Source organism: Lithobates pipiens, unplaced genomic scaffold (assembly GCF_037356315.1).
Source record: "Lithobates pipiens isolate NorthernLeopardFrog02 unplaced genomic scaffold, aLitPip1_a1.2 Scaffold_8, whole genome shotgun sequence".
Classification (NCBI taxonomy): Eukaryota; Metazoa; Chordata; class Amphibia; order Anura; family Ranidae; genus Lithobates; species Lithobates pipiens.
The window spans coordinates 617,346,394-617,369,781 of NW_027507903.1; the positions used below are offsets into that span (position 1 = coordinate 617,346,394).

Here is a 23,388-nt window from a genome sequence, read left to right on the forward strand (position 1 = left end):
ATAGACCTCCTCTTGCTAGGAGAGGGGGGGGGGTGTCCAAAGAGAGCGAACTAGGCCTCTCCCCCTCCTTATATTTCCTCCCACATGAGTCTTTGAGGCATAACTCCAAACATCCTGGGAACCAGCGGGGTTCTGGGAACAGTAGTTTTATAGTCCTTAAAGAGACCCCGCTACAAGACAATATAAAGCAATAGTAGTGGTAAAAAAGCCATTGTGGATTTAATTAACCTTTTTTGGGGGTTAATTCTCCTTTAAGGGGGTGTAGCAGGGAGCATGTCCCATGCCTACATACGTTTGCTTGTAGGTGTTTCTCATTCCCATCTCAAAATGTTGGGAGGTATGGTTCCAGTGAAGGAAACTCTTTAAGGTGTCAGCATAGGAAGACATTTTGGACAATTTCATGCTCCTAGCTTTGTGGGAACAGTTTGGGGATGGCCCCTTCCTATTCCAACATGACTGCACACCAGTGCACAAAGCAAGGTCCATAAAGACATGGATGAATGAGTTTGGGGTGGAGGAACATGACTGGCCTGCACAGAGTCCTGGCCTCAACCCGATAGAACATCTTTGGGATGAATTAGAGTGGAGACTGTGAGTCAGGCTTTCCCATCCAACATCAGTGCCTGACCTCACAAATGCACTTCTGGAAGAATTGGCAAACATTCCCATAGACACACTCCTAAACCTTGTGGACAGTCTTCCTAGAAGAGGTGAAGCTGTTATAGCTGCAAAGGGTGGGCCAACTCAATATTGAACCCTACGGACTAAGACTGGGATGTCATTAAAGTTCATGTGTGTGTAAAGGCAGGTGTCCCAATACTTTTGGTAATATAGTGTATGATTGTCCCAAGCATATTTGAATCCACTTGGGACAAACATACTCAAAACAAAAAGTAAAAAAAAAAAAAAAAAAACATATATACTGTAAATCACTCAGACCACTCTTCTATGTTTCTATGACTGTAAACTCTTTGACGCTTTCCATTTCATTTGCCTGGGATAGATGCCTTTTTTTCTCAGTCATGCAATAATATTTAAGTTTGCACTTGGAGTTGCATATTGGGCAATTTTGCTCTCCACCTGCTCTGAGACATACAATAAATAGCAGCTAGACTTAAAATCAGCTTACTATATCAGATCAGTCAGCAATTGCGACTGGTTGCTAGAGGTTACAGCACACATTATGGCTCACTAATTAGTTGCTTGAGGTTACATCAAATGATTTCTGCTTGTTAATTGGTTGCTAGAGATTACTGTTAAGTAATACTGCTCACTGGTTTCTAGAGGTCAGAGCACATCATCCCCCCACTGCTGGGGAGCATGATACACATATGAATGCCACCTTTATTTACATATCAATGCTGCCAGCCGCATCTATTTACTTAGTAATGCAGCCATTATTTACATATGAATGCTGGTTATTTACATGTAAACACAAGGGTCTGCAGGTGAGTCCTCTGTACACAAAAATAAGACAGAGCTGGGCGGCATTAGTACCATCACTTCACACTGAGATATCAGGACACAGTACAGGACTAAAACTTCAAGGGACAAGGGAATTTACACTGGGATAGTTGGCAAGTATGAGGCAGCTGCTTTGGGCCCCACAACAGTGACAGGGCCCAGGGCAGTTGCCCCTTTTGCCCTGCCTTAAAGACGGCCCTGCTATATACAATGTGACCACCATGCCAACCAGGTGCAAGGCCTTGTCCTTTGTAAATTTAGATCATGTTTCGAAAATGACACAGGATTCGCATTAACCACTTGCCGTCCAGAATATTTACCCCCCTTCATGACCAGGTCATTTTTTCGTGATACTTCAAATACAATATTCCCAACGCACACATTCCTGTAAAAATGGCTGTATTTGTGCGGTGGTTATGTGATCGCAGATTGAGGTTTTGGACCCATTTTTGGAGATCCTGGTGTGCTGGTGTCATTACTTGCATTTTTTGTGATACAGCACAGCGTTTTTTTTAAAAATATTTTTATATATTTATTTATATATATTTATATTTAAATGTATGTCCTTTTTTCCCCCCCACAAACAGAGCTTATTTTTGGTGGTATTTGATCACCTCTACAGGTTTTATTTTTTGTGCGGAAATTTTTTTTTTTACTTTCTGTTATAAAACACATCCAATAAAACAGAATTGAAAAAAAAAAATCAAATTTCTTCATCGATTTAGGCCAATATGTATTCTGCTCAGGGCCGGTGCTACCACTAGGCGGATTAGGCAACCGCCTAGGGCGCACTGCCGCCTAGGGCGCCCGACCGCTGGCTATTTTACTCCCACACTGTCTGTCCTCCATAGAGCCATGTCAAGCAGTGCCACCAACCCCCGCCCACTCCCTGCTCTCTGCTCTCCAGTACAGGGTTACCACACAGTAATCCCTCCTCTCTGCTCTTCTATCATATGAGCGACCAGCAAGTGTCACATGTCTGTCCAGCAAGGCGGCGCCCAGGGTGCTCTCTGATCGTTGTGTATCACAGTGTCACTGTCAGGCAGCAGCAGCCCCCCCTTCCCCCTCCCTCTCCACTCTCCTTCTGACACTGTCATGTGACTGTCCCACTGTAGAGCACACAGCAACACTGTCCATTTCCTGTGTGTGTCCAGGCCAGCAGCACAGCCCCCCCTTGGCTCTCCCCCACACTCTCCTGGCCATCACTACTGGAGCGGAGTACATGGATGGAGGATGCATGATGGGAATTGGCTATAGTATAGTGTGGCAGTGGCTCTCTGGGCTTGGGGACAGATATAGCTTGGGCTGGCTGGAACTGGAAGAGGCATCAGGCACTGCACCGACACAGAACAGAAGCAGCAGGCAGGTACACAGGCAGTACAGCAAAGTTGGTGCAACTGTAAGCGAGGAACAGGTGTTACTAGTGTGCTAAGTAAAAACTGTTGAGTTAATGAGATTGTATATGCGATGACAATGAAATGTAGTGTAGCGGGGTCTCTTTAAGAACTATAAAACTACTGTTCCCAGAACCCCGCTGGTTCCCAGGATGCTTTGAGTTATGCCCCAGAGACTTATGGGGGAGGAAATATAAGTTCGCTCTCTTTGGACACCCCCCTCTCTCCTAGCAAGAGGAGGTCTGTGCTGAACTGCTGAAAGCACAAGGCCTGAAGCCTGGGCCTTGTGCTCTTTTCCAAAGAGCTCTCTGCCAGCTTAGTTGCACCTGAGAGATATTTTCTCATTCCTTGCTGCAGTACACCAGAAGGATTGAAGACTCGGAGGTCGGTGGATTCCTGTTCCTAGACGAAAAGGCAGAGAAACCGGATTTGGACTTGTCCGGGTGGTGAGAGCTGTTTAAAGACAGATGCTTTATCTTTATTATACGTTTGGATTACAAAGTTGTTCTTCAAGTGCACCACCGAAAGATTGCTAGCGAATATTGTTTTACTGGACTTCCATCTAGATCAGTCAGGCCTGACTGCATAGGTAGAGAGTGCTGGGTGTTAGTTTACCCATGCGGGGAAGTAGCTGAAAAAGGGCAGCACTAGAGTTGCATAGAAATACTTTATTATGCTGACTACTCTGTTTATCTTTATCACTGGTTACTGCAGGGACGTGTTTATGTGTTGCAATCCAAATGTTTGATTCATGTTATTCCTTTTATAAAAACAATAAGTAAAGTCAGTTATATACTTTCAAGGATTGTCTATGAGCTTGAGTTATCCACCCACGCACACACACATATTTAGAGTATAAGTGATTTAATGTGTATTGCTAGATACTAACTGTGCCAAAGTGGGTAGTGCAGATTGCCGGGGGGTTGGCGGAGCTGTGCTCAGGACCCAAACCAAACTTGCGGCCCTCTTAAGTGAGGGTATCGCTATACGTGGGGGCTCGTAAATCCGGGATTTCTGAGACAGCGGTGAACACTCCAGAGGTACCGGCATGGACCCACAGGGAGTCAGAGCGTGGTGTGAAGCGGCTAAGGCCGACCCAAGTCAGTCAGTGGTCATTAGCCTCCCAGGGGAGGAGCCATCGCCAACGGGATCACCGCAGGCTGCGGCCCGTACCTCACCCGAGAGTCCCAGATCAGCACCGGCCACCCTTAGCGCAGAACTGTGTGCTGTCCTGGGGGAGATTGTGGCCCAGTGCAAGAAGGATCCCACAGATTACCCGATGTCGGGGTACAGGAAACTCCGGATGTTTTCAGGGAGGAAACCTGTACCTTCGGAAGAAGAGGGATTTGAAGATTGGTTAGATAGCGCAACTCAGGCACTAGAGGAATGGGAAGTTCCAGAGCGCAGAAAGAAGCAGAGGATTGTGGAAAGTCTAAAGGGGCCTGCTCTAGAGGCCATACGCAACCTGAAGATGAGCAGGACAGACTGTAATGCGCAGGAGTACCTAGATGTACTACAGACTGTGTTTGGTGGGACAGAGAAAATCTCTGAGCTTGCTTATCAGTTAGAGCATTGCTACCAGAAGAAAGGTGAAAAACTATCAGACTACATGGGACGTTTAGATAAAATCTTGCATAAGATGATCCTAAAGAAGGGGATCAGCCCAGGAAAAGTAGATGAGGCCCGTACTCAACAGGTACTGAGGGGAGCTCAACCCATGGATCCTATTGCATGGACACTGCGTGCCCGACAGGATGGGAAGAGTCTGGAGTACACTGACCTCATCCGAATGATCAGAGAGGAAGAGGCCCTACTGGAAGAGAAAAGGGAAGAAGATCTCACCGAGCCCGTCAACCAACCGGTAGCAATAGTTACACCGGCCATGACTCCCGCTAGAGATAAGGAGCTGGACACTTTGAAGTTACAGATGTCCCAGGTGATGGAGATGTTGACTGCTATGATGGCGAAAGGTCAAGGGGGAGCCGAGAAACCAAGTCCTAGGAGGGAGTTGTTTCCAGATACACCAACACCAAGCCCCACTCGAGACCGAGAAGAGATGCTATGCTACAACTGCGGGGGCAGTGGCCACTTCGCCAGTAGATGTTCCAGTCCCAAGAAGAAGAAGAAGATAGATAACCGCCAGCCGGCGGGAAACTTCAGAGGGCCCCGGTGAGGGAGTCAACCGGGTGCCCATGCCTTTCAGTGAACTCCAAACTGAATAGAAGGAAGAGAGAGAGAGAAAACCAGACCCCTCAGAAGGAATGTCTACAAATAAGAGACAATAACATCCCTCAGCGGGTTCGTACTCCCATTACTGTGGGGAGGGTCAATGCATACCAGGCTCGAAAAAGAGTAAAGTCAAAAACCAACTGGATGAAGACGGGTCCCCAGAAGAGGGTGGCCTCAACCCGGCCCTTCCCAGAAGAATTGGTCGGCCCGTCCCCCACTGTCTCCATCCAGGTGGAAGGAGTCTACACGAAGGCCCTCCTGGACACTGGAGCTCAAGTGACTTTGTTGTACAGAGACTTCTATGATAGGCACTTGAGCCATTTGCCTATACAGAAGATAGAAGAGCTGGAGATATGGGGCCTGGGAACTCAGAGTTTCCCCTACGATGGTTACCTGCCCATAAAGCTGACCTTTGATCCATCTGTGGCGGGGAAAACAGAGGTGTTTGACACCCTGGCAGTTGTGTGTCCTAGACCGCCCGGGGCCAGCAAGATGTCCCTCATCATAGGGACCAATACGGATCTGGTGCGAAGACTTCTGACCCCTCTAGTGGAGGCGAGTAACCATCAAGATCCCAATATCCATCCCATGCTGAAGACAGCCTACCAACGGTTGGTCCTAGAGCAGAAGACCCCAGGAGAGGGGATAGGGAAGGTGTGGAGACTTGGGAGAGAGGGAGTGGTGCTGCAGCCCGGAGAGGTAGCCTGCCTCAGGGCCACGGTGAAGCTTACCTGGGAGCAGCCTGGCCCCTTTGTCATGCTGGAATCCGATCCAAGGGAGGATCACTCAGGCCTGGAAGTGATACCGGAAGTGATTTCAATCAAGGCCCTGAAGAAGGCTCGAGGAAGAGTCCCAGTGAGTGTGAGAAACCCTACGGAGAGACCCATAGAGATCCCTGCCAGAATGCTGTTAGGGCAGGTGAGTCCTGCGGCCCCAGTCAGCTGGTCTGAAGTAAAAGGAACGGGTGAAGGAGGAGATGTTTGGAAAAAACTTTCCATGGAGAACCCAGACCTACCTGGAGCCTGGAAGGAGAGAGCCAAGGCCCAGCTGACTAGATGGGAGAGGATTTTCTCAAAGGATGAGTTTGATGTGGGATGTGCCAGGAGTGCCACCCACCGAATCCGCCTCCAAGAAGACAAACCCTTCAGGGAAAGGGTTAGGCGGGTCCCTCTAGCTGATCTGGAGGATCTGAGGGAGCAGCTTGCGGAGTTGAAGAAGACTGGTGTGATTCGGGAGTCTAGAAGTCCCTACGCCTCCCCCATAGTGGTGTTCAGAAAGAAGAATGGGTCGTTGAGGCTTTGTATTGACTACAGGACTCTCAACAGGAGGACCATCCCTGACCAGTATACCACGCCGAGAATAGAGGATGCCCTACAGAGTTTGTCTGGTGCCAAGTGGTTCAGTGTAATGGACCTCAAGAGTGGGTACTATCAAATCCCCATGCACCAGGAAGACCGAGAGAAGACAGCTTTCATAACCCCAGTGGGATTCTTTGAATTCAACAGAATGCCTCAGGGCCTGTCTGGAGCCCCTGCTACCTTTCAACGCCTCATGGAGAAGACCGTTGGAGACATGAACCTCATAGAAGTCCTTGTGTACTTGGACGATGTCATTGTCTTCGGGAAGACTTTGGAAGAACATGAGGCCAGGTTGGAGAAGGTGTTGAGAAGACTCAGCGAAGAGGGACTCAAGCTTTCTCCTGAGAAGTGCCGGTTTTACCAATCCTCTGTGAACTATCTGGGACACATAGTGTCTGAAAAGGGAGTGGCTACAGACCTTGAGAAGTTGGAGGCAGTTACCTCTTGGCCAAGACCGACAACAGTCACAGAGCTCAGATCTTTCCTGGGGTTCTGCTCCTATTATAGAAGATTTGTGGATGGGTTTGCCCGGATTGCCAAGCCACTAAACGAATTGCTCAAGACTGAAGGAGAAGAGGATGGCTTGGGACCCAGGAGGGCTGGTGAGTCGGTTCAAGATCAGTGGAGCCCAAGGTGTGAAGAGGCTTTCCGAACCTTGAAGAGGAGCCTTACCACGGCCCCAGTCCTGGCCTATGCCGACCCCACCAGACCATATGAGCTACATGTCGATGCCAGTCATGAGGGCCTAGGCGGAGTGCTCTATCAAGAGCATGAAGAGCAGCTGCGACCAGTGGCCTATGTGAGCCGGAGCCTGACTCCCACGGAGAAGAACTACCCCACTCATAAATTGGAGTTCTTGGCCCTCAAATGGGCAGTAGTAGACAAACTGAAGGACTATCTCTATGGGGCGGAGTTTACCGTAAAGACAGATAACAATCCTCTGACCTACCTCTTCACTACTGCAAAGTTAGATGCAACCGGACACAGATGGTTGGCTGCATTATCCGGATTCAACTTCAGTCTAAAGTACAGACCAGGGGCTGGAAATAGGGATGCAGATGCCCTGTCCCGAAGATCTCATGTCATGGTCAATGACTGGGAAGACTGGACCCAGGTAGCACCGGAAGGAGTGCGAGCACTCTGTCAGGGTGCTGAGTTTCAAGCAAGAGGGGGCCCCAGAGCAGAGGAGATAGGAGTCACCGCAGTGGGAGTCCCTCGACCCTACTGTGGGGTAACTCAACTAGCAGAGAAACTCCTGCCAAAGCTGTCCAGAAAGGAGCTGAGCTATGACCAATTGGAAGACCCCATGGGGAGATTGGTCCTTGAAGCTTTGGAGAACGAGAATCCAGAGGGACTTCGACATCACCCTTCCAAGGAGGCTCGCCTGCTGAGCTACAAGTGCATCAGGGAGTGGTCTACCGAAGGGGCCCCTCTGATAACTCAGAAGATAAGTGGCAGTTGTTTCTCCCAGAGAAGCACCGAGAGACGGTACTAATTGCCTTACATGACCAGCATGGCCATCTAGGGGCGGAGAGAACTTTCCAGCTTGTCAGAAGCCGGTTCTATTGGCCCTGTATGAGGGCAGAAGTGGAGGAATATTGCCGTTCTTGTGCACGATGCATCCAGAGGAAGACTCTACCCCATCAAGCTGCCCCAATGGGCCACCTACAGAGTCAGGGTCCAATGGATCTGGTGTGCATTGACTTTCTCTGCCTCGAACCCGATTTGAGTGGATTGGGAAATGTTCTGGTGGTAACCGATCATTTCACCCGTTATGCCCAGGCTTTCCCCACCAAAGACCAAAAGGCCTCCACTGTGGCCAAGGTGCTCATGGAAAAATACTTTGTCCACTATGGATTACCACAGAGAATCCACTCAGACCAAGGAAGGGACTTTGAGAGTCGTCTGATCCGGAACCTACTGGACTCATTGGGAGTAGAGAAGACCAGGACTACACCTTATCATCCACAAGGAGATGCCCAACCTGAGAGGTTTAATCGGACCTTACTAAACATGCTTGGAACTCTAGAGACAGAGAAGAAGCAACACTGGAGCCAACACATATCAGCTCTGGTGCACGCTTACAACTGCACCACAAGTGATGTGACGGGTTACTCCCCCTACCGGCTCATGTTTGGGAGAGAAGCAAGATTGCCGGTGGATCTGGCCTTTGGCATTTCCCTAGACCATGCCTCTGCTACCTCCCACAAGGGATATGTGGACCGACTTAGACACAATTTGAAAGTGGCCCATGAACGAGCTCAGGCGGCCTCGGACCAAAGGGGAGCCCGCAACAAGAGGAACTTCGATCTGAAGGTTCGAGTGCAAGACCTGCAGCCTGGGGACCGTGTACTGCTACGCAATCTGGGGATCCCTGGGAAGCACAAGCTTGCTGATAGATGGAGATCGGAGCCCTATGTCATTTGCAGAAAGCTACCTGGATTGCCTGTGTATAAGCTAAAACCAGAGGGGAAAGTGGGGCCCTTGAAGACTTGGCACAGGAATCATTTGCTCCCGCTTACTGAAGCAGTCAGAATACCTCCAGTGAGAAATCCACCTGAATCTGTTTCCATTCTGGATACCCCGGGACCTAGCACTCGGTCTCAGACCTCCCGGGTTAGAGATGGACAAGATACCCAACGAGGTGAAGGTGGAAGAGGAGAGCTTGAGTGGCTGTGGCCTTCATCAACTCCAGGAAATTCTGCCATAGATCTCCCACCTACTGAGGATACACAGGATGGGACACTGAACCCAGAAGCTACAGAGTTCATTCCATCTAGTGGTGTGCCTGAAGGCTGGGAAGATATCCCTAGCATTTACTCAGAAGAGGGAGGAACCGATGCTCCAGAACCAGTGATGCTGTCAGAATGTGTTCCTGAAGTAGAGCCTGTGGCACTAGAGCCTGAAGTCCCAAGAGAACAGAGAGGTTGCCGAGTTGTGAGACTCCCCAAGAAGCTAACCTACTCTCAAATGGGCGAGAGCTCTGAGGACTCTGTTGTGACTGCTAGAAGAAGTGCTGAACGCTCTAATCCTTCCACTGACCATTTGGTGGAGGGCAACCCCAGCTCACTCTCTGGCACAGTTAGGCAGGCCACTCATGTCAGTGTGACCTGTGGGACAGGGAATCCCACCTCTGAGTTCTGGTGGAAATTCCCTGTACCAACATCATACTCAGCACTTTCAAAATTGGTACAGGATATGTGTTAAAAGTTTATCTTTGGGGACCAAAGAGTTTAAGTGGGGGGAGTGTGTAGCGGGGTCTCTTTAAGAACTATAAAACTACTGTTCCCAGAACCCCGCTGGTTCCCAGGATGCTTTGAGTTATGCCCCAGAGACTTATGGGGGAGGAAATATAAGGAGGGGGAGAGGCCTAGTTCGCTCTCTTTGGACACCCCCCTCTCTCCTAGCAAGAGGAGGTCTGTGCTGAACTGCTGAAAGCACAAGGCCTGAAGCCTGGGCCTTGTGCTCTTTTCCAAAGAGCTCTCTGCCAGCTTAGTGGCACCTGAGAGACATTTTCTCATTCCTTGCTGCAGTACACCAGAAGGATTGAAGACTCGGAGGTCGGTGGATTCCTGTTCCTAGACGAAAAGGCAGAGAAACCGGATTTGGACTTGTCCGGGTGGTGAGAGCTGTTTAAAGACAGATGCTTTATCTTTATTATACGTTTGGATTACAAAGTTGTTCTTCAAGTGCACCACCGAAAGATTGCTAGCGAATATTGTTTTACTGGACTTCCATCTAGATCAGTCAGGCCTGACTGCATAGGTAGAGAGTGCTGGGTGTTAGTTTACCCATGCGGGGAAGTAGCTGAAAAAGGGCAGCACTAGAGTTGCATAGAAATACTTTATTATGCTGACTACTCTGTTTATCTTTATCACTGGTTACTGCAGGGACCTGTTTATGTGTTGCAATCCAAATGTTTGATTCATGTTCAGTGGCGGAACTACCACCATAGCGACCCGTGCGGTCGCTATGGGGCCCGCAGCTGAGAAGGGCCCGGTGAGCGGGCGGCGGGTGAGCCGCCGAGCTGCCTATCCGCTCAGCTCTCGTACAGTCACACTGACTGTACGAGCGGACGCAGCCGGGTCACTCGGCAGCGGCGGAGGCGGCGGCGGGGGGGGCGTGGCGGGGAAGCTGCCAGCGGGGAGGCTTGGTGGGTGGCCAATCAGCGAGTGGCGGGGCAGAGAGATGACATCTTCTCTCACCGCCCAGCGCCCGCCCTGCGAACTGCCAGCTCCACCCTCACTCACTGTGCTGGCAGCAGAGAGATTACATCATCTCTCTGCTGCCTGAATCTCTCTGCCAGCTCCACCCTCACTCACTGTGCTGGCAGCAGAGAGATTACATCATCTCTCTGCTGCCTGAATCTCTCTGCTGCCTGACTCAGACGTGACAATCCCATTCCCCACCTTAAAAGGAAAGTGACAATCCACAACTTGTGGTAGGTGATGTGGCAAGTGGACAATCTGCAATGGGTGGCAGGTGACGTGGCAAGTGGACAATCTGCAACTTGTGGCAGGTGACGTGGCAAATGGACAATCCGCAACAGGTGGCAGGTGACGTGGCAAGTGAACAATACGCAATGGGTGGCAGGTGACGTGGCAAGTGAACAATACGCAATGGGTGGCAGGTGACGTGGCAAGTGAACAATACGCAATGGGTGGCAGGTGACGTGGCAAGTGGACAATCCGCAACTTGTGGCAGGTGACGTGGCAAGTGGACAATACGCAATGGGTGGCAGGTGACGTGGCAAGTGGACAATCCACAATGGGTGGCAGGTGATGTGGCAAGTGGACAATCCGCAACTTGTGGCAGGTGACGTGGCAAGTGGACAATCCGCAATGTGTGGCAGGTGACGTGGCAAATGGACAATCCACAATGGGTGGCAGGTGACGTGGCAAGTGGACAATCCACAACGTGTGGCAGGTGACGTGGCAAACAGACAATCCGCAACGGGTGGCAGGTGACGTGGCAAGTGGACAATCCACAACGTGTGGCAGGTGACGTGGCAAACAGACAATCCGCAACGGGTGGCAGGTGACGTGGCAAGTGGACAATTTGCAATGTGTGGCAGGTGACGTGGCAAGTGGACAATCTGCACCTGGTGGCAGGTGACACACTCGGGGCTTCCACTGATTCTGCATTATGGTGAGTTGAACTATAACAATGTAATAATAGAAATAATGTGTTTCAATCATCCTTACACCATAACACAAATGGTGCCGTGATAATTGAAGCGCCAACATCAGCCATTGCCCCAATAAATTGCCCCCCCAAAAAAGTATTTTTTATCAGTGCCCCTCCCGAGACTAGACTCTGGATCCGCCCCTGGGTGAGGGGGGGGGGGGGGCCCATACAACATTTTGCTATGGGGCCCTGTGATTTCTAGTTACGCCCCTGTTCATGTTATTCCTTTTATAAAAACAATAAGTAAAGTCAGTTATATACTTTCAAGGATTGTCTATGAGCTTGAGTTATCCACCCACGCACACACACATATTTAGAGTATAAGTGATTTAATGTGTATTGCTAGATACTAACTGTGCCAAAGTGGGTAGTGCAGATTGCCGGGGGGTTGGCGGAGCTGTGCTCAGGACCCAAACCAAACTTGCGGCCCTCTTAAGTGAGGGTATCGCTATAGTAGTTTTAAAATGTGTGTGTATATGTATTATATTGACTGATCTGCTCTGCCAAATGTCCCCCCCCCCCGGCTGCATTTGATGGTCACTGGCGAGGCTGTATTTGATGTTTGCTGGCGAGTCTGTATTTAATGGTCGCTGGTGAGGCTGCATTTGATGGGCGCTGGCGAGTCTGTATTTGATGGGCGCTGGCGAGGCTGTATTTGATGGGCGCTGGTGAGGCTGTATTTAATGGGCGCTGGCGAGGTTGTATTTGATGGGCGCTAGCGAGGCTGTATTTAATGGTCACTAGCAAGGCTGTATTTAATGGTCGCTGGTGAGGCTGCATTTGATGGTCACTGGCGAGGCTGTATTGGATGGTCCCTGGTGAGGCTGTATTTGATGGTCGCTGGTGAGGCTCTATTTAATGGGCGCTGGTGAGGCTGCATTTGATGGGCGCTGGCGAGGCTGTATTTGATGGTTGCTGGTGAGGCTTTATTTGATGGTCGCTGGGGAGGCTGTATTTAATGGGCGCTGGCGAGGCTGTTTTTGATGGTCGCTGGTGAGGCTGCATTTGATGGTTGCTGGTGAGGCTTTATTTGATGGTCGCTGGTGAGGCTGTATTTAATCGGCGCTGGCGAGGTTGCATTTGATGGGGCGCTGGCGAGGCTGTATTTGATGGGCGCTGGTGAGGCTGTATTTAATGGACACTGGCAAGGCTGTATTTAATATTTGCTGGCAAGGCTGCATTTGATGGTCGCTGGTGAGGCTGCATTTGATGGGCGCTAGCAAGGCTGTATTTAATGGTCACTAGCAAGGCTGTATTTAATGGTCGCTGGTGAGGCTGCATTTGATGGTCACTGGCGAGGCTGTATTTAATGGGCGCTGGCGAGGCTGCATTTGATGGGTGCTGGCGAGGCTGTATTTGATGGGTGCTGGTGAATTTGTATTTGATGGGCACTGGTGGGGCTGTGGGGGGGGGGGGGGGGGGGCAAAATGAGGTTTCGCCTAGGGTGTCAAAAATCCTTGCACCAGCTCTGATTCTGCTACATATGTTTGGTAAAAAAAAAATCCCAAAATATCCCAATAAGAATATATTGATTGGTTTGCACAAAAATGATAGCTTCTACAAAACATGGGATATTTTTTTTTTCTTCTAGTAATGGGGGTGATCAGCGACATATCGCAGGACTGCGATATTGTGGAGGACATGTCATTTATTATCATTTATCTGTGAGTATAATTTGGCTTATTATTGTTCTATATCTTTAAACTCTGTTCTTCTGTCTAAGCTAACTCTTTCTCCCACCATACTTTGAATATTCCCTCCCCTTCCTTCTCTCTGGTATCATTCCTCAGTGTTTCCACCATTCTGTACACATCTTTCCATGTGGCTTACAACATCAACATTTTTCTACTTAGGAGTATTCTTCATTAAACGGAACTTGCTTTGCACTTACACAGGATCCATGCCTTCCCTCCTGTCAGAACGACAATCTGCCTTGTTTACATAGGCAGACCGTCGTTCTGTCTCTGTCTGGTGATCGGCGGGTGCCGTAGGGTTGCCACTTTTTCTTCAAGCCAAACCCAAACACTTTAGCAGCACAGGACACATTTGTTTTCGTAGTATATACTATAGGATTATAAAAGAGCCGGGACACCTTTGGGTGCCCCGAGGAGAGTGGTGGCAATGCAGCGCGCTGTGGCAAACAGTGGGTGTGGCCAAACTGCTCTTGCTAACATCATGCCCCCCCCTCAGGGATGCCAAACCTGCCCCCAGACAGCAGCCTGCAGGTTCTGAATGGCAACAGATTTTTATGTGACTGTCTCAGTTACTTGGGGAGCCACAGCCCAGTCTAAATAATGTGTCTGGGTTTCAGGCAGACTGAAACCCGGACACAAGATTCCAAACCCAAACTGTCCAGGTGAATCTTGTGTTTGGGTTTAAGGTAGACTGAAACCCAGACACAAGATTCCAAACCCGTACTGTCCAGGTGAATCCTGGACAGGTGGCAACCCTAGGGTGCCCGCAGATATCGAGTCAGTGATACCCACCGATCAGCTCCAGCTGTGTGTAATCACAGCGGGAGCAAGCCGCCAGCAGCGTGCATGCGTGCTCCCTACCCGGAAGGGTCGAAACACGCATGTGTGTATATATATATATATATATATATATATATATATATATATATATATATATATATATAAAATATACACACACATGATCGGGTGCAGAGTTGGCTCCCTGTAGCAGTAAAACTCTTAAAGGGTGGATCTTAAAGCGGAGGGCCGTTTAAAAAAAAAAAAAAAAGTCAGCAACTGCAAACTCTGCAGCTGCTGACTTAATCAGCCCACTTACCTGTCCAGGGCGCCCGCGATGTCGACCGCCCGAGGCCGACCCGTCCCTCGGCTCTCGGGTCCCGGCGCCGCCATTCCTTGTAAGGGAAACAGGCAGTGGAGCCTTACGGCTTCACTGCCCGTTTCCTACTGCGCATGAGCGAGTCACGCAGCGCTTTGTGAATGGGACGCGCTGTGTTCTGGAACACACAGTTCCCAGAACACAGCGCGACCCATTACCCAGAAGACGCCGCACGGAGGAGAGAAGAAAGAAGATCTCCGCGGAGGAGGAAGAGGAAGATTAGGATTATGTGCCTAGCAACAGGCACTTCTGGTAAGTAAAAAAAAAAAAATTTTTTTTCATTTTATTTTTTTAGATTTTTTTTAGATTTTTTATATATTTTTTTTTTCAGGGTGGCCCTCCACTTTAACGGTTAAGGCTTATTGCAATGCTCCAGGGTGTTTATTGTAAGTGAAAAAAGCTGTGTAATCCCGGATCAGGCCCTGGAGTCTGGAGTTTGAAGATTCCAAAGAGTCTTGGGAGGGACAGAACCTTCAATCCTGTGTCTGGGATTTGCTAGACACCTGCAGCCTGTGCGAGGGCACAGATGTGTGGGGTCGTTACATGTCAGATCTGAGAGTAGCCATGCGTGAAGATAGAGGTGTGCTCTGCCCAGGAGGGGGTGACCTGCTTGGCAGAGAGGAACCCGTATCAGGAGGGGACTTCTCACCTGTAAGACTGGAAATTCCGGACAGCTGCACAGGTCCGGAAAGACAGAGAGAGCTGAGGTGATTAGCGAGTCCATAGAGAGTGTGGCGCAGATTCCCCCCTGCTTAGGTTTTTTTTCCCCAATTTATTTATTAGGATTCATTTTTTATTTTTTAAACACTCTGTGACCGGATCAATACAGTGTCACCATAGTAACACTGTACTACTCTGGGGAAGTCATCGGGATTTATTTATTTTTTCTCCACACATTATCTTCATTTATACCAGTGAATTTCACTGTTCTAAGCAACCATTTTTACTGAAAGAAACTGAAACTGATTCAGTGTGTTTTGTTGTGATTAGCTGTGATTGGACATAGCTAATCACAGGGTACAGATGGGCTGTGGTTGGCACTGTCTGTACCATGTGATCACAGTGAACAATCACAGCTAGCAACACAATTGTACACAATGGATGGCATGAAAGGAAGCCATCCATTGTTTACAATTGGTATGTGATCTTCTGTGATTGGTCACAGCGATTACATGGTACCGGCAGTGAGCCAGGACACTTATCAGCCATCAGTCCTTTGAACACAGCCAGAAATAGATTGCGCGCGCAGAGCCGTGTGCAAGGCGCCATCCAAGAGGACGTCATATGACATCCATCCGGATCAATGAAAATCCCACCAGGCCGATAGCTAAATGAAAGCCGGGTGAAATTTGTCACTCTGGGTGGAGGTCTTATGACGTCCTCCTGGATCCCGCCTTGCATGTAGCCCTGGGCCTGCTCTACGGCACGATCTGTTATCGGACTCGACTTTAGTTTTATACAATACATATTATAACAAGCCACACATTGTGGGCAACAATCGTCCGGACTCACTTTAAAACCGCTGAACACCATTAGGTTATCTAACCTCCATATAACAACCAATATAAGTTTGTTCAAAAATGACTATTTTAAGAACATTCGTACAATTTTGTAATGGCTAGAGACGAAAAATTTGAAGGATGGAAATCTTTTCTCGAATGAACATATTTCTATCTATGGATGGGGTTTTCATTTGGGAACAATCTTACAAATTTTAATAAAACCTGTTTAATACTTCTGGAACTCTATTCAAACAGCAGGTCAGGATGAAATTTTGGGAAATTTTCTAAATAAATGAATTGATTTAATGATGGCATAAAAGAGAGAACGTACAGAGGAATGATTTTTTATAATTTCTTTAGGAACGTTTGATTGAAAGTCTGGTCAGCTTGACTGGGGACTCTACCATGGAGAGGATAGACACAAACAACACTTACCGATCTCTTTCGACACTTTCTCAAGCTTTTCCAGTGTCCGGCTGATGAGGACCACGTTGAAGCCCCTCCTGGCCAGCTAGAGAAGGAAATAAAATAATATGAGGACAACATCGGGAAGGAGGGCTGATAGAGGAAAAAATCATTACCTCTTCTGCGTAGGCTTTTCCAATGCCGTCTGTAGCTCCTGTTACCACTGTAGACAACAAACACAGCAATTTTATTAAAACAAACACTCAGAGACTAAAAGTGATTCTAAAGGCAGAAGTTTTTTTTTTAATCTTAATGCATTCTTTGCATTTAGATGAAAAACCTTTTGTGTACAGTAGCCCCCTCAGCCCCCCCTAATACTTACCTGAGCCCCATCTGGATCCAGCGATGTACAAGAGCCTCGGCTGTCCTGGACTCTCCCTCCTCATTGGCTGAGACAGCAGAGGGCACAATAGGCTCCTGCTGCTTTCAACCAAAGTCAGTTAGCCTGGAGAGGGAGCGGGGCAGAACCGGGGCTCTGTGTCTGAATGGACACACGGAGCTTTAGCTCAGCTCAGGTGCCCCCATAGCAAGCTGCTTGTTGTGGGGGCACTCAACAGGACAGAGGGGCCAGAGAAGAGGAGGATCTGCGCTGCTCTGTGCAAAACCATTAGCCCGGGTTCACACTATAACCCACTGCGTAACGCACAGGAGTACTGTGCGTCCCTGTTCCCCGTTTCAGGGACGAATCAGGGCCAATTCTATGCCTGAATTCGACCCTGAAACGGAGCCAAAGATGCACACGTTTGTTCTGCCGTGCATTTGGCTGCCGCCCTGGAGATATGTGAACCGACTCCATAGGGAGCCAGTCACATTCTCCTACTATGCGAATTAGATGCGGGGAAACGCACATCTAATTCGCATAGGTGTGAATGGGGGCTTACACAAAGCAGATAAGTATGATATGTTCATTATTTTTATACAAACTATAACTTTACAATCACTTTAAGTGGTTAAAAAAAAAATTTGCATTTCTGTTATAGAGAAAGAAGGCGAGAGACAATGTACAGGCTCGGTAATTGGCCATTAATCCCTAGCACTGCATATTGGGAGGAAGTCAAATGCTTTCCTATAGCTAGAAGATTCAGTTGCTCTGTGGGAGGGATTCCTTTGTCAACGCTATCTGTGTTGATGGAGGAATCAAGAAAATTTCTTTCAATCTGTCTATGGCTGGCTATAGTCAAACAGCAAAAGAGAGGAAATCCTTGCCAAGTAATAGAATCCCTTAGGGACCCCCCAGGTCACCAGAACCAGTGTCCCCATTGGAAGATTTCCCCTCTATTACATTTCTGGGGACAACCCAAAAGTTGTAATTTTCATAATAAACAGGACAAATAGAGAGGGTGAATCTTCTTAATGTGGGTACAGGCAGTAATAAAAACTGACAGGGGGTCCAATCCCTCTTCACTCTATGCAGAAATAAAAATAAAATATAAACAAAGTTTTGCTTCAGTTATACTTTTAAGCCCCCAAAACATTCTATATTTTCTGAAAGCAGACACCCTGGAGAAGAAATTATGGTGCATAAAATGCATGTCTCAGGGGCAACATTTTACTAAGAACTGAAGTTCATTTTCTGGCACACAAATGCAACATATTAGCCAGTTTTGGTACAATATAAAAGACAATATAAAAGATGAGGTTGCGCTGAGTAAGTAGATACCAAACATGTCAAGCCTTATGCATGCGTGCGTTTGTACAAAATAATTCCAACAGTTTAACCACTTGAAGACCAGGCTTTTTCTGGCACTTTTTTGTTTACAAGTTTAAATTAGTATTGCTAGAAAATTACTTAGAACCCCCAAACATTATTTTTGTCACAGTTCTGTAACAAATTCTCTGGATTTTTACCTGAAGTTATAAATGATTGAAACAGAAGTGGTACTTTGAGGAAGCTTAAAGCGGGGTTCCACCCTAAAGTGGAACTTCTGCTCATCGGAACCCTCCCCCCCTCCAGTGTCACAGTTGGCACCTTTCAGGGGGGAGGGGGGTGCAGATACTGTACCTGTCTAAGACAGGTATTTGAACCCACTTCCGGGCATAGACTCCCACAGGAGTCTATGCCTCTTCCTGTCCCTGTGTGCTGTCTGCTGGGACACACACGGGTCCCAGAGACAGCGCAGTCCTATTGCGCTGCGCAACTCATGCATGCACAGTAGGGAACAGGGAAATGAAGCCGCAATGCTTCACTTCCTGGTTCCCTCACCTGGAATAGCGGCGGCAGCAGCCGAGCGATAGATCGGCCTCGGCTGCTGACAATCGCTGGATCCTGGGACAGGTGAGTGTCCATTTATTAAAAGTCAGCAGCTGCAGTATTTGTAGCTGCTGGCTTTTAATAACTTTTTTTACAGTGAAATCCCACTTTAAATCTGTATTTTTTGCAAGAAAATTACTTAGAACCCCCAAACATAATTTTTTTTTTTTTAGCAGAGACTCTAGAGAATAAAATGGCAATTGTTGCAATATTTTATGTCACACTGTATTTGCGCAGCATTTTTTTCAAATGCAATTTTTTGGGAAAAAATACACTTTAGCCACTTCCCACCCGCCATATAGTAAAATGACGGGCAGGATGCACTCTTGTTCCGGGACGACGTCATACGATGGCACACCAAAACCTCAGCTCTCATGCACCTGCGGGGGCTTGCAGCGTGGCGGTCGCTCTGCGTTCCTAGGACCCCGATCTCAGTAAAGAGCCAATGACACGGCTCTTTGCCCATGTGATCGGCTGTGTCCAACCACAGGCAGTCACTTGTAAACAAGAAAGTGCCATTTATCAGCTTTCCTCGTCTCACACTGACAGAGTGTGTGGCAAGGAGAGCTGATCAGCTGCATCTCCTTGCAGGGGAGACCTGTACGGGTAATCAGGGCACTGATCAGTGTCCAGATTACAGTACAGCCTCAGCAGTGACCATCAGTGACACCAATCAGTGCCCATCAGTGATGTCAGTCAGTGCTGCCTTTCAGTGCTCATCAGTGTAGCCCATCAGTGTCACCTATCAGGGCCCATCAGTGCTGCATATTAGTGCCACCTAATCACTTCCCATCTGTGAAGGAGAAAAAATATTTTCAAAATTTACTGACAGAAACTAAGAAACCTTTTTCTTTTCCAAATTTTTGGTGGTCTTTCTTTTATTTTAGCAAAAAATTTAAAACCCAGTGTTGATTAAAGCGGGAGTCCACCGGGACTCCGCATTTATTTTTTTTTTTTTAAGCCAGCAGCTACAAATACTGCAGCTGCTGACTTTTAAAATAGTGACACTTACCTGTCCAGCGCGCCCGCGATGTCGGCACCCGAAGCCGATCTCTAGGTCGTCTGTCGGGTCCTACCGCCGCCATCTTGGGTATGGGAATCAGGAAATGGAGCCTTTCGGCTTCATTTCCCGGTTCCCTACTGCGCATGCGCGAATCGCGCTGCGCAATAAGGACGCTCCCCGCTGCCTCTGGGATCTGTGTGTTTCCCAGCAGGCAGCGGGGCACTTGCGGGAAGGGGGGGCACTTGCGGAAAGGGGCGTAAGTTAAGCCCCTTTCCGCAGAGAGCTATCCCGGAAGTGGGTGCAGTTACCTGGATTATCCAGGTAACTGCACCCCCCTCCCCCCTGAAAGGTGCCGATTGTGGCACCGGAGGGGGGGAGGGTTCCGATGAGCAGAAGGTCCACTTTAGGGTGGACCTCCGCTTTAAATACCACCAAGGGAAAGCTCTATTTGTGTGAAAAAAAATTAATTTGGGTACAGTGTTGCATGACCGCTCAATTGTCATTCAAAGTGTACGAGTAGTGATGGACGAACTTCCGACGGGACGTTTCGCAAACGCGAACGCGGACGATAGTTCGCGAACCGTAACGTTTGCGGTGGGCCCCATTGACTTCAATGGGAGGCGAACTTTACAAACCTACAGGTCAAATTTGCAGCCACAAAATAATTACTAGCTGTGCACACATAGTCCCACCGCATGGCCAATGACATAACACATGTATGAGGTGAATCTGGAATCGACAACTACAAGCATTCTTTTTTTATATGTGAAATTGTGACAATTCAGGACTGGGGAGCGCATGAAGGCAATGGAGGAGAGGGAAGGTCAGGGTAGGCAAAGAAGAGGGTGCAGGAGATGATCACCAGCACCGTGATATAGAGCACTGACACCTGCACTGTGATAGAGTGATCTGACACCAGCACCATGATAGAGAGCACTGACATCAGCACCGTGACATAAAACATTGACATCAGCACCTTGATAGAGTGATCTGACACCAGCACCATGATAGAGAGCACTGACATCAGCAGCGTGACATAAAGCACTGACACCAGCGCCGTGATACACAGCACTGACACCTGCACTGTAAGCAGCCCCAGGAGGAAGTCAGCATAGCACAGGGATGGTGGGAGCCCCTCATAATAAGCATAGCAAAGGGATGGTGGGAGCCCCTCATAATATGCACAGCAGAGGTACAGCCCCAGGAGGAAGTCAGCATAGCACAGGGATGGTGGGAGCCCCTCATAATAAGCAGCCCCAGGAGGAAGTCAGCATAGCACAGGGATGGTGGGAGCCCCTCATAATGAGCATAGCACAGGAATGGTGGGCGCCCCTCATAATAAGCAGCCCCAGGAGGAAGTCAGCACAGCACAGGGATGGTGGGAGCCCCTCATAATGAGCATAGCACAGGGATGGTGGGAGCCCCTCATAATATGCACAGCAGAGGTACAGCCCCAGGAGGAAGTCAGCACAGCACAGGGATGGTGGGAGCCCCTCATAATAAGCAGCCCCAGGATGAAGTCAGCATAGCACAGGGATGGTGGGAGCCCCTCATAATAAGCAGCCCCAGGAGGAAGTCAGCATAGCACAGGGATGGTGGGAGCCCCTCATAATAAGCAGCCCCAGGAGGATGTCAGCATAGCACAGGGATGGTGGGAACCCCTCATAATATGCACAGCAGAGGTACAGCCCCAGGAGGAAGTCAGCACAGCACAGGGATGGTGGGAGCCCCTCATAATAAGCAGCCCCAGGAGGAAGTCAGCACAGCACAGGGATGGTGGGAGCCCCTCATAATAAGCAGCCCCAGGAGGAGCAGGCGCAAACTGGACCAGCGGTGCATGGCAGACAATCCGCTTCTCTCTTTCTCATCTAATGAAACTTCGTATTTCGGATAGGAAATTCTTCAACGGAATTTCGTATTTCGGATAAAAACCAAACTTCCATCAGCATCGACTGTCATATTGAGGTATATTTTTGCCTTTAAATTCATCGTAACGAACGTCGTTCATGCAAATTAACGAACCTAATGGAAATTCATATTTCGTACTGTAAGGATTAAGGGGTGTCTAAATAAAATGTTTGACCTTATGTCTTACTAATTACTTGTATTTCTCTCTGTAAAATAAAGATTCATCATCTTTTGTCACGTACTCATCAAGAAGAGGCCGCATCAGCCCTAAAAAGCAGTCTACGCCCAGAAGATTGTCTTATCAGCTGATAACACCCGGAGAATTGTCTTTACTTTGAAAATGTTGTTTTTTTTACATTTGCTGATGTTTGCCCTTTTCTGTCTATAAAAGATGTAATAAACAAGCCTCAGAGCCACAGTCAGTCAGAGACAGTCAGAGTTAACGACGGACTTCTGAGCAGAAATACTGAATATCTCCGTGTCTCTTTGCTCGGATAAGAACTCTAACTAACAATTGGGAAACGGTAACATAACCTGACAAATAGGTGACTTGTTGAGGTCACACCTAACATTTCTGGCGCCGCGAATAGGGACTCGCTGAAGAAACTACAAGAGGCGAACGAACATAAGGACGGAACAAAGAGGCTGGGCACATCAAAGAACCACAGACAAATCCTGCGCAGGTAAGAAAAGCTTTATTTTCTTATAAACTCTGTGCTTCTTAGATTTGTGCCCACCTGATCTGTCTGAATTGTTCTTCAGGTAAACACCAACCTCTGTAGTAAGTGGGTCTTGAACTTAATATTTTGGCTTATGTTACCGTTGTTTCTTGTCTGTCTACTTGTCATCTGTCTGTTGTGAATGAGATAAGCCCTGTTTGTATGGTGTGAATTGAAACATATATCATCCCAATGGGTAACGGAATGCGCCCTTAACTCGTGAGAGTACTTTGGGGGTCTGACACTTACGTTTGATATATGCCTTTTTGATTCATGAGCCTAAAAACGGGTTGAAAGTATAAGTCCTGACTGCCTCAATAAAGCAGGAATAAGAAACGAATGCTGAGAGATTCCATGGTAATGGGAAGGGAAATAAGGTCTCCACAAAAGCCCGGAGACCTAGTCATATGTGTTTGGCCACCAAAAGGGAATGCTTGTATATGTTGTAGCTGTCAGTCTGGTCATAATATTTGTCAGTTGGCTAGCATATAAAGTAATTCGATCTCATATAGGAGAGGTTTTTTAGTATTTTGGCACCCTAGGAGGAGAAGGCAACGAGACACTTAGTAAGTGATCCAAACGCCACCTAGGCAGGACTGTCAAAATGGGCCAGACACATGGTAAACCCCAGGAGGAATCTCAGAAATGTTATGCTGTTAAAGACATAATTACAATGTTGTATGGGAAGGATAAGGCACAGGGCACAAATAGGATTCTCAAGAAATTGGGGATGGATGGAGAAAATGGATTAAGTGTAGAAGGTTGGGAAGAAATAAAGAAAGACAGACAGGGAGAGATATTGCAGAACAGATGGGTATCACAAATACAATGTTTAATTAAGGTTTCCAACAGGGCTAAAGAGGAGGGATGGGAGTATTGTCAGGAAAAGGGTGGATGGGATATGAAGGTCCGACACAAAAGTCTTCCTTCTGCTCCCGGCGATAGGGTTAATACGGGAGATACTCCACCTCCTTATACCACTACCACACCAGGTAATGAAAGACCAAAACTTTATCCTTCCTTAAGAGGAAGAGGATGGGTATGCCGAGTATGCGGTA

General features: G+C 48.1%; 1 protein-coding gene across 1 annotated transcript in view; it reads right to left on the bottom strand.

Annotated features, from left to right (window-relative positions):
- LOC143961421 (very-long-chain 3-oxoacyl-CoA reductase-like) overlaps positions 1–23,388 on the bottom strand; it is a 121,026-nt gene that overhangs the window by 71,309 nt on the left and 26,329 nt on the right. The window contains exons 2-3 of the mRNA XM_077470705.1: positions 16,566–16,612; positions 16,420–16,495 (exon numbers count right to left, since the gene is read on the bottom strand). Coding sequence (XP_077326831.1) covers positions 16,420–16,495; positions 16,566–16,612 — 123 coding nt within the window. The remainder of the gene's footprint in view (positions 1–16,419; positions 16,496–16,565; positions 16,613–23,388) is intronic.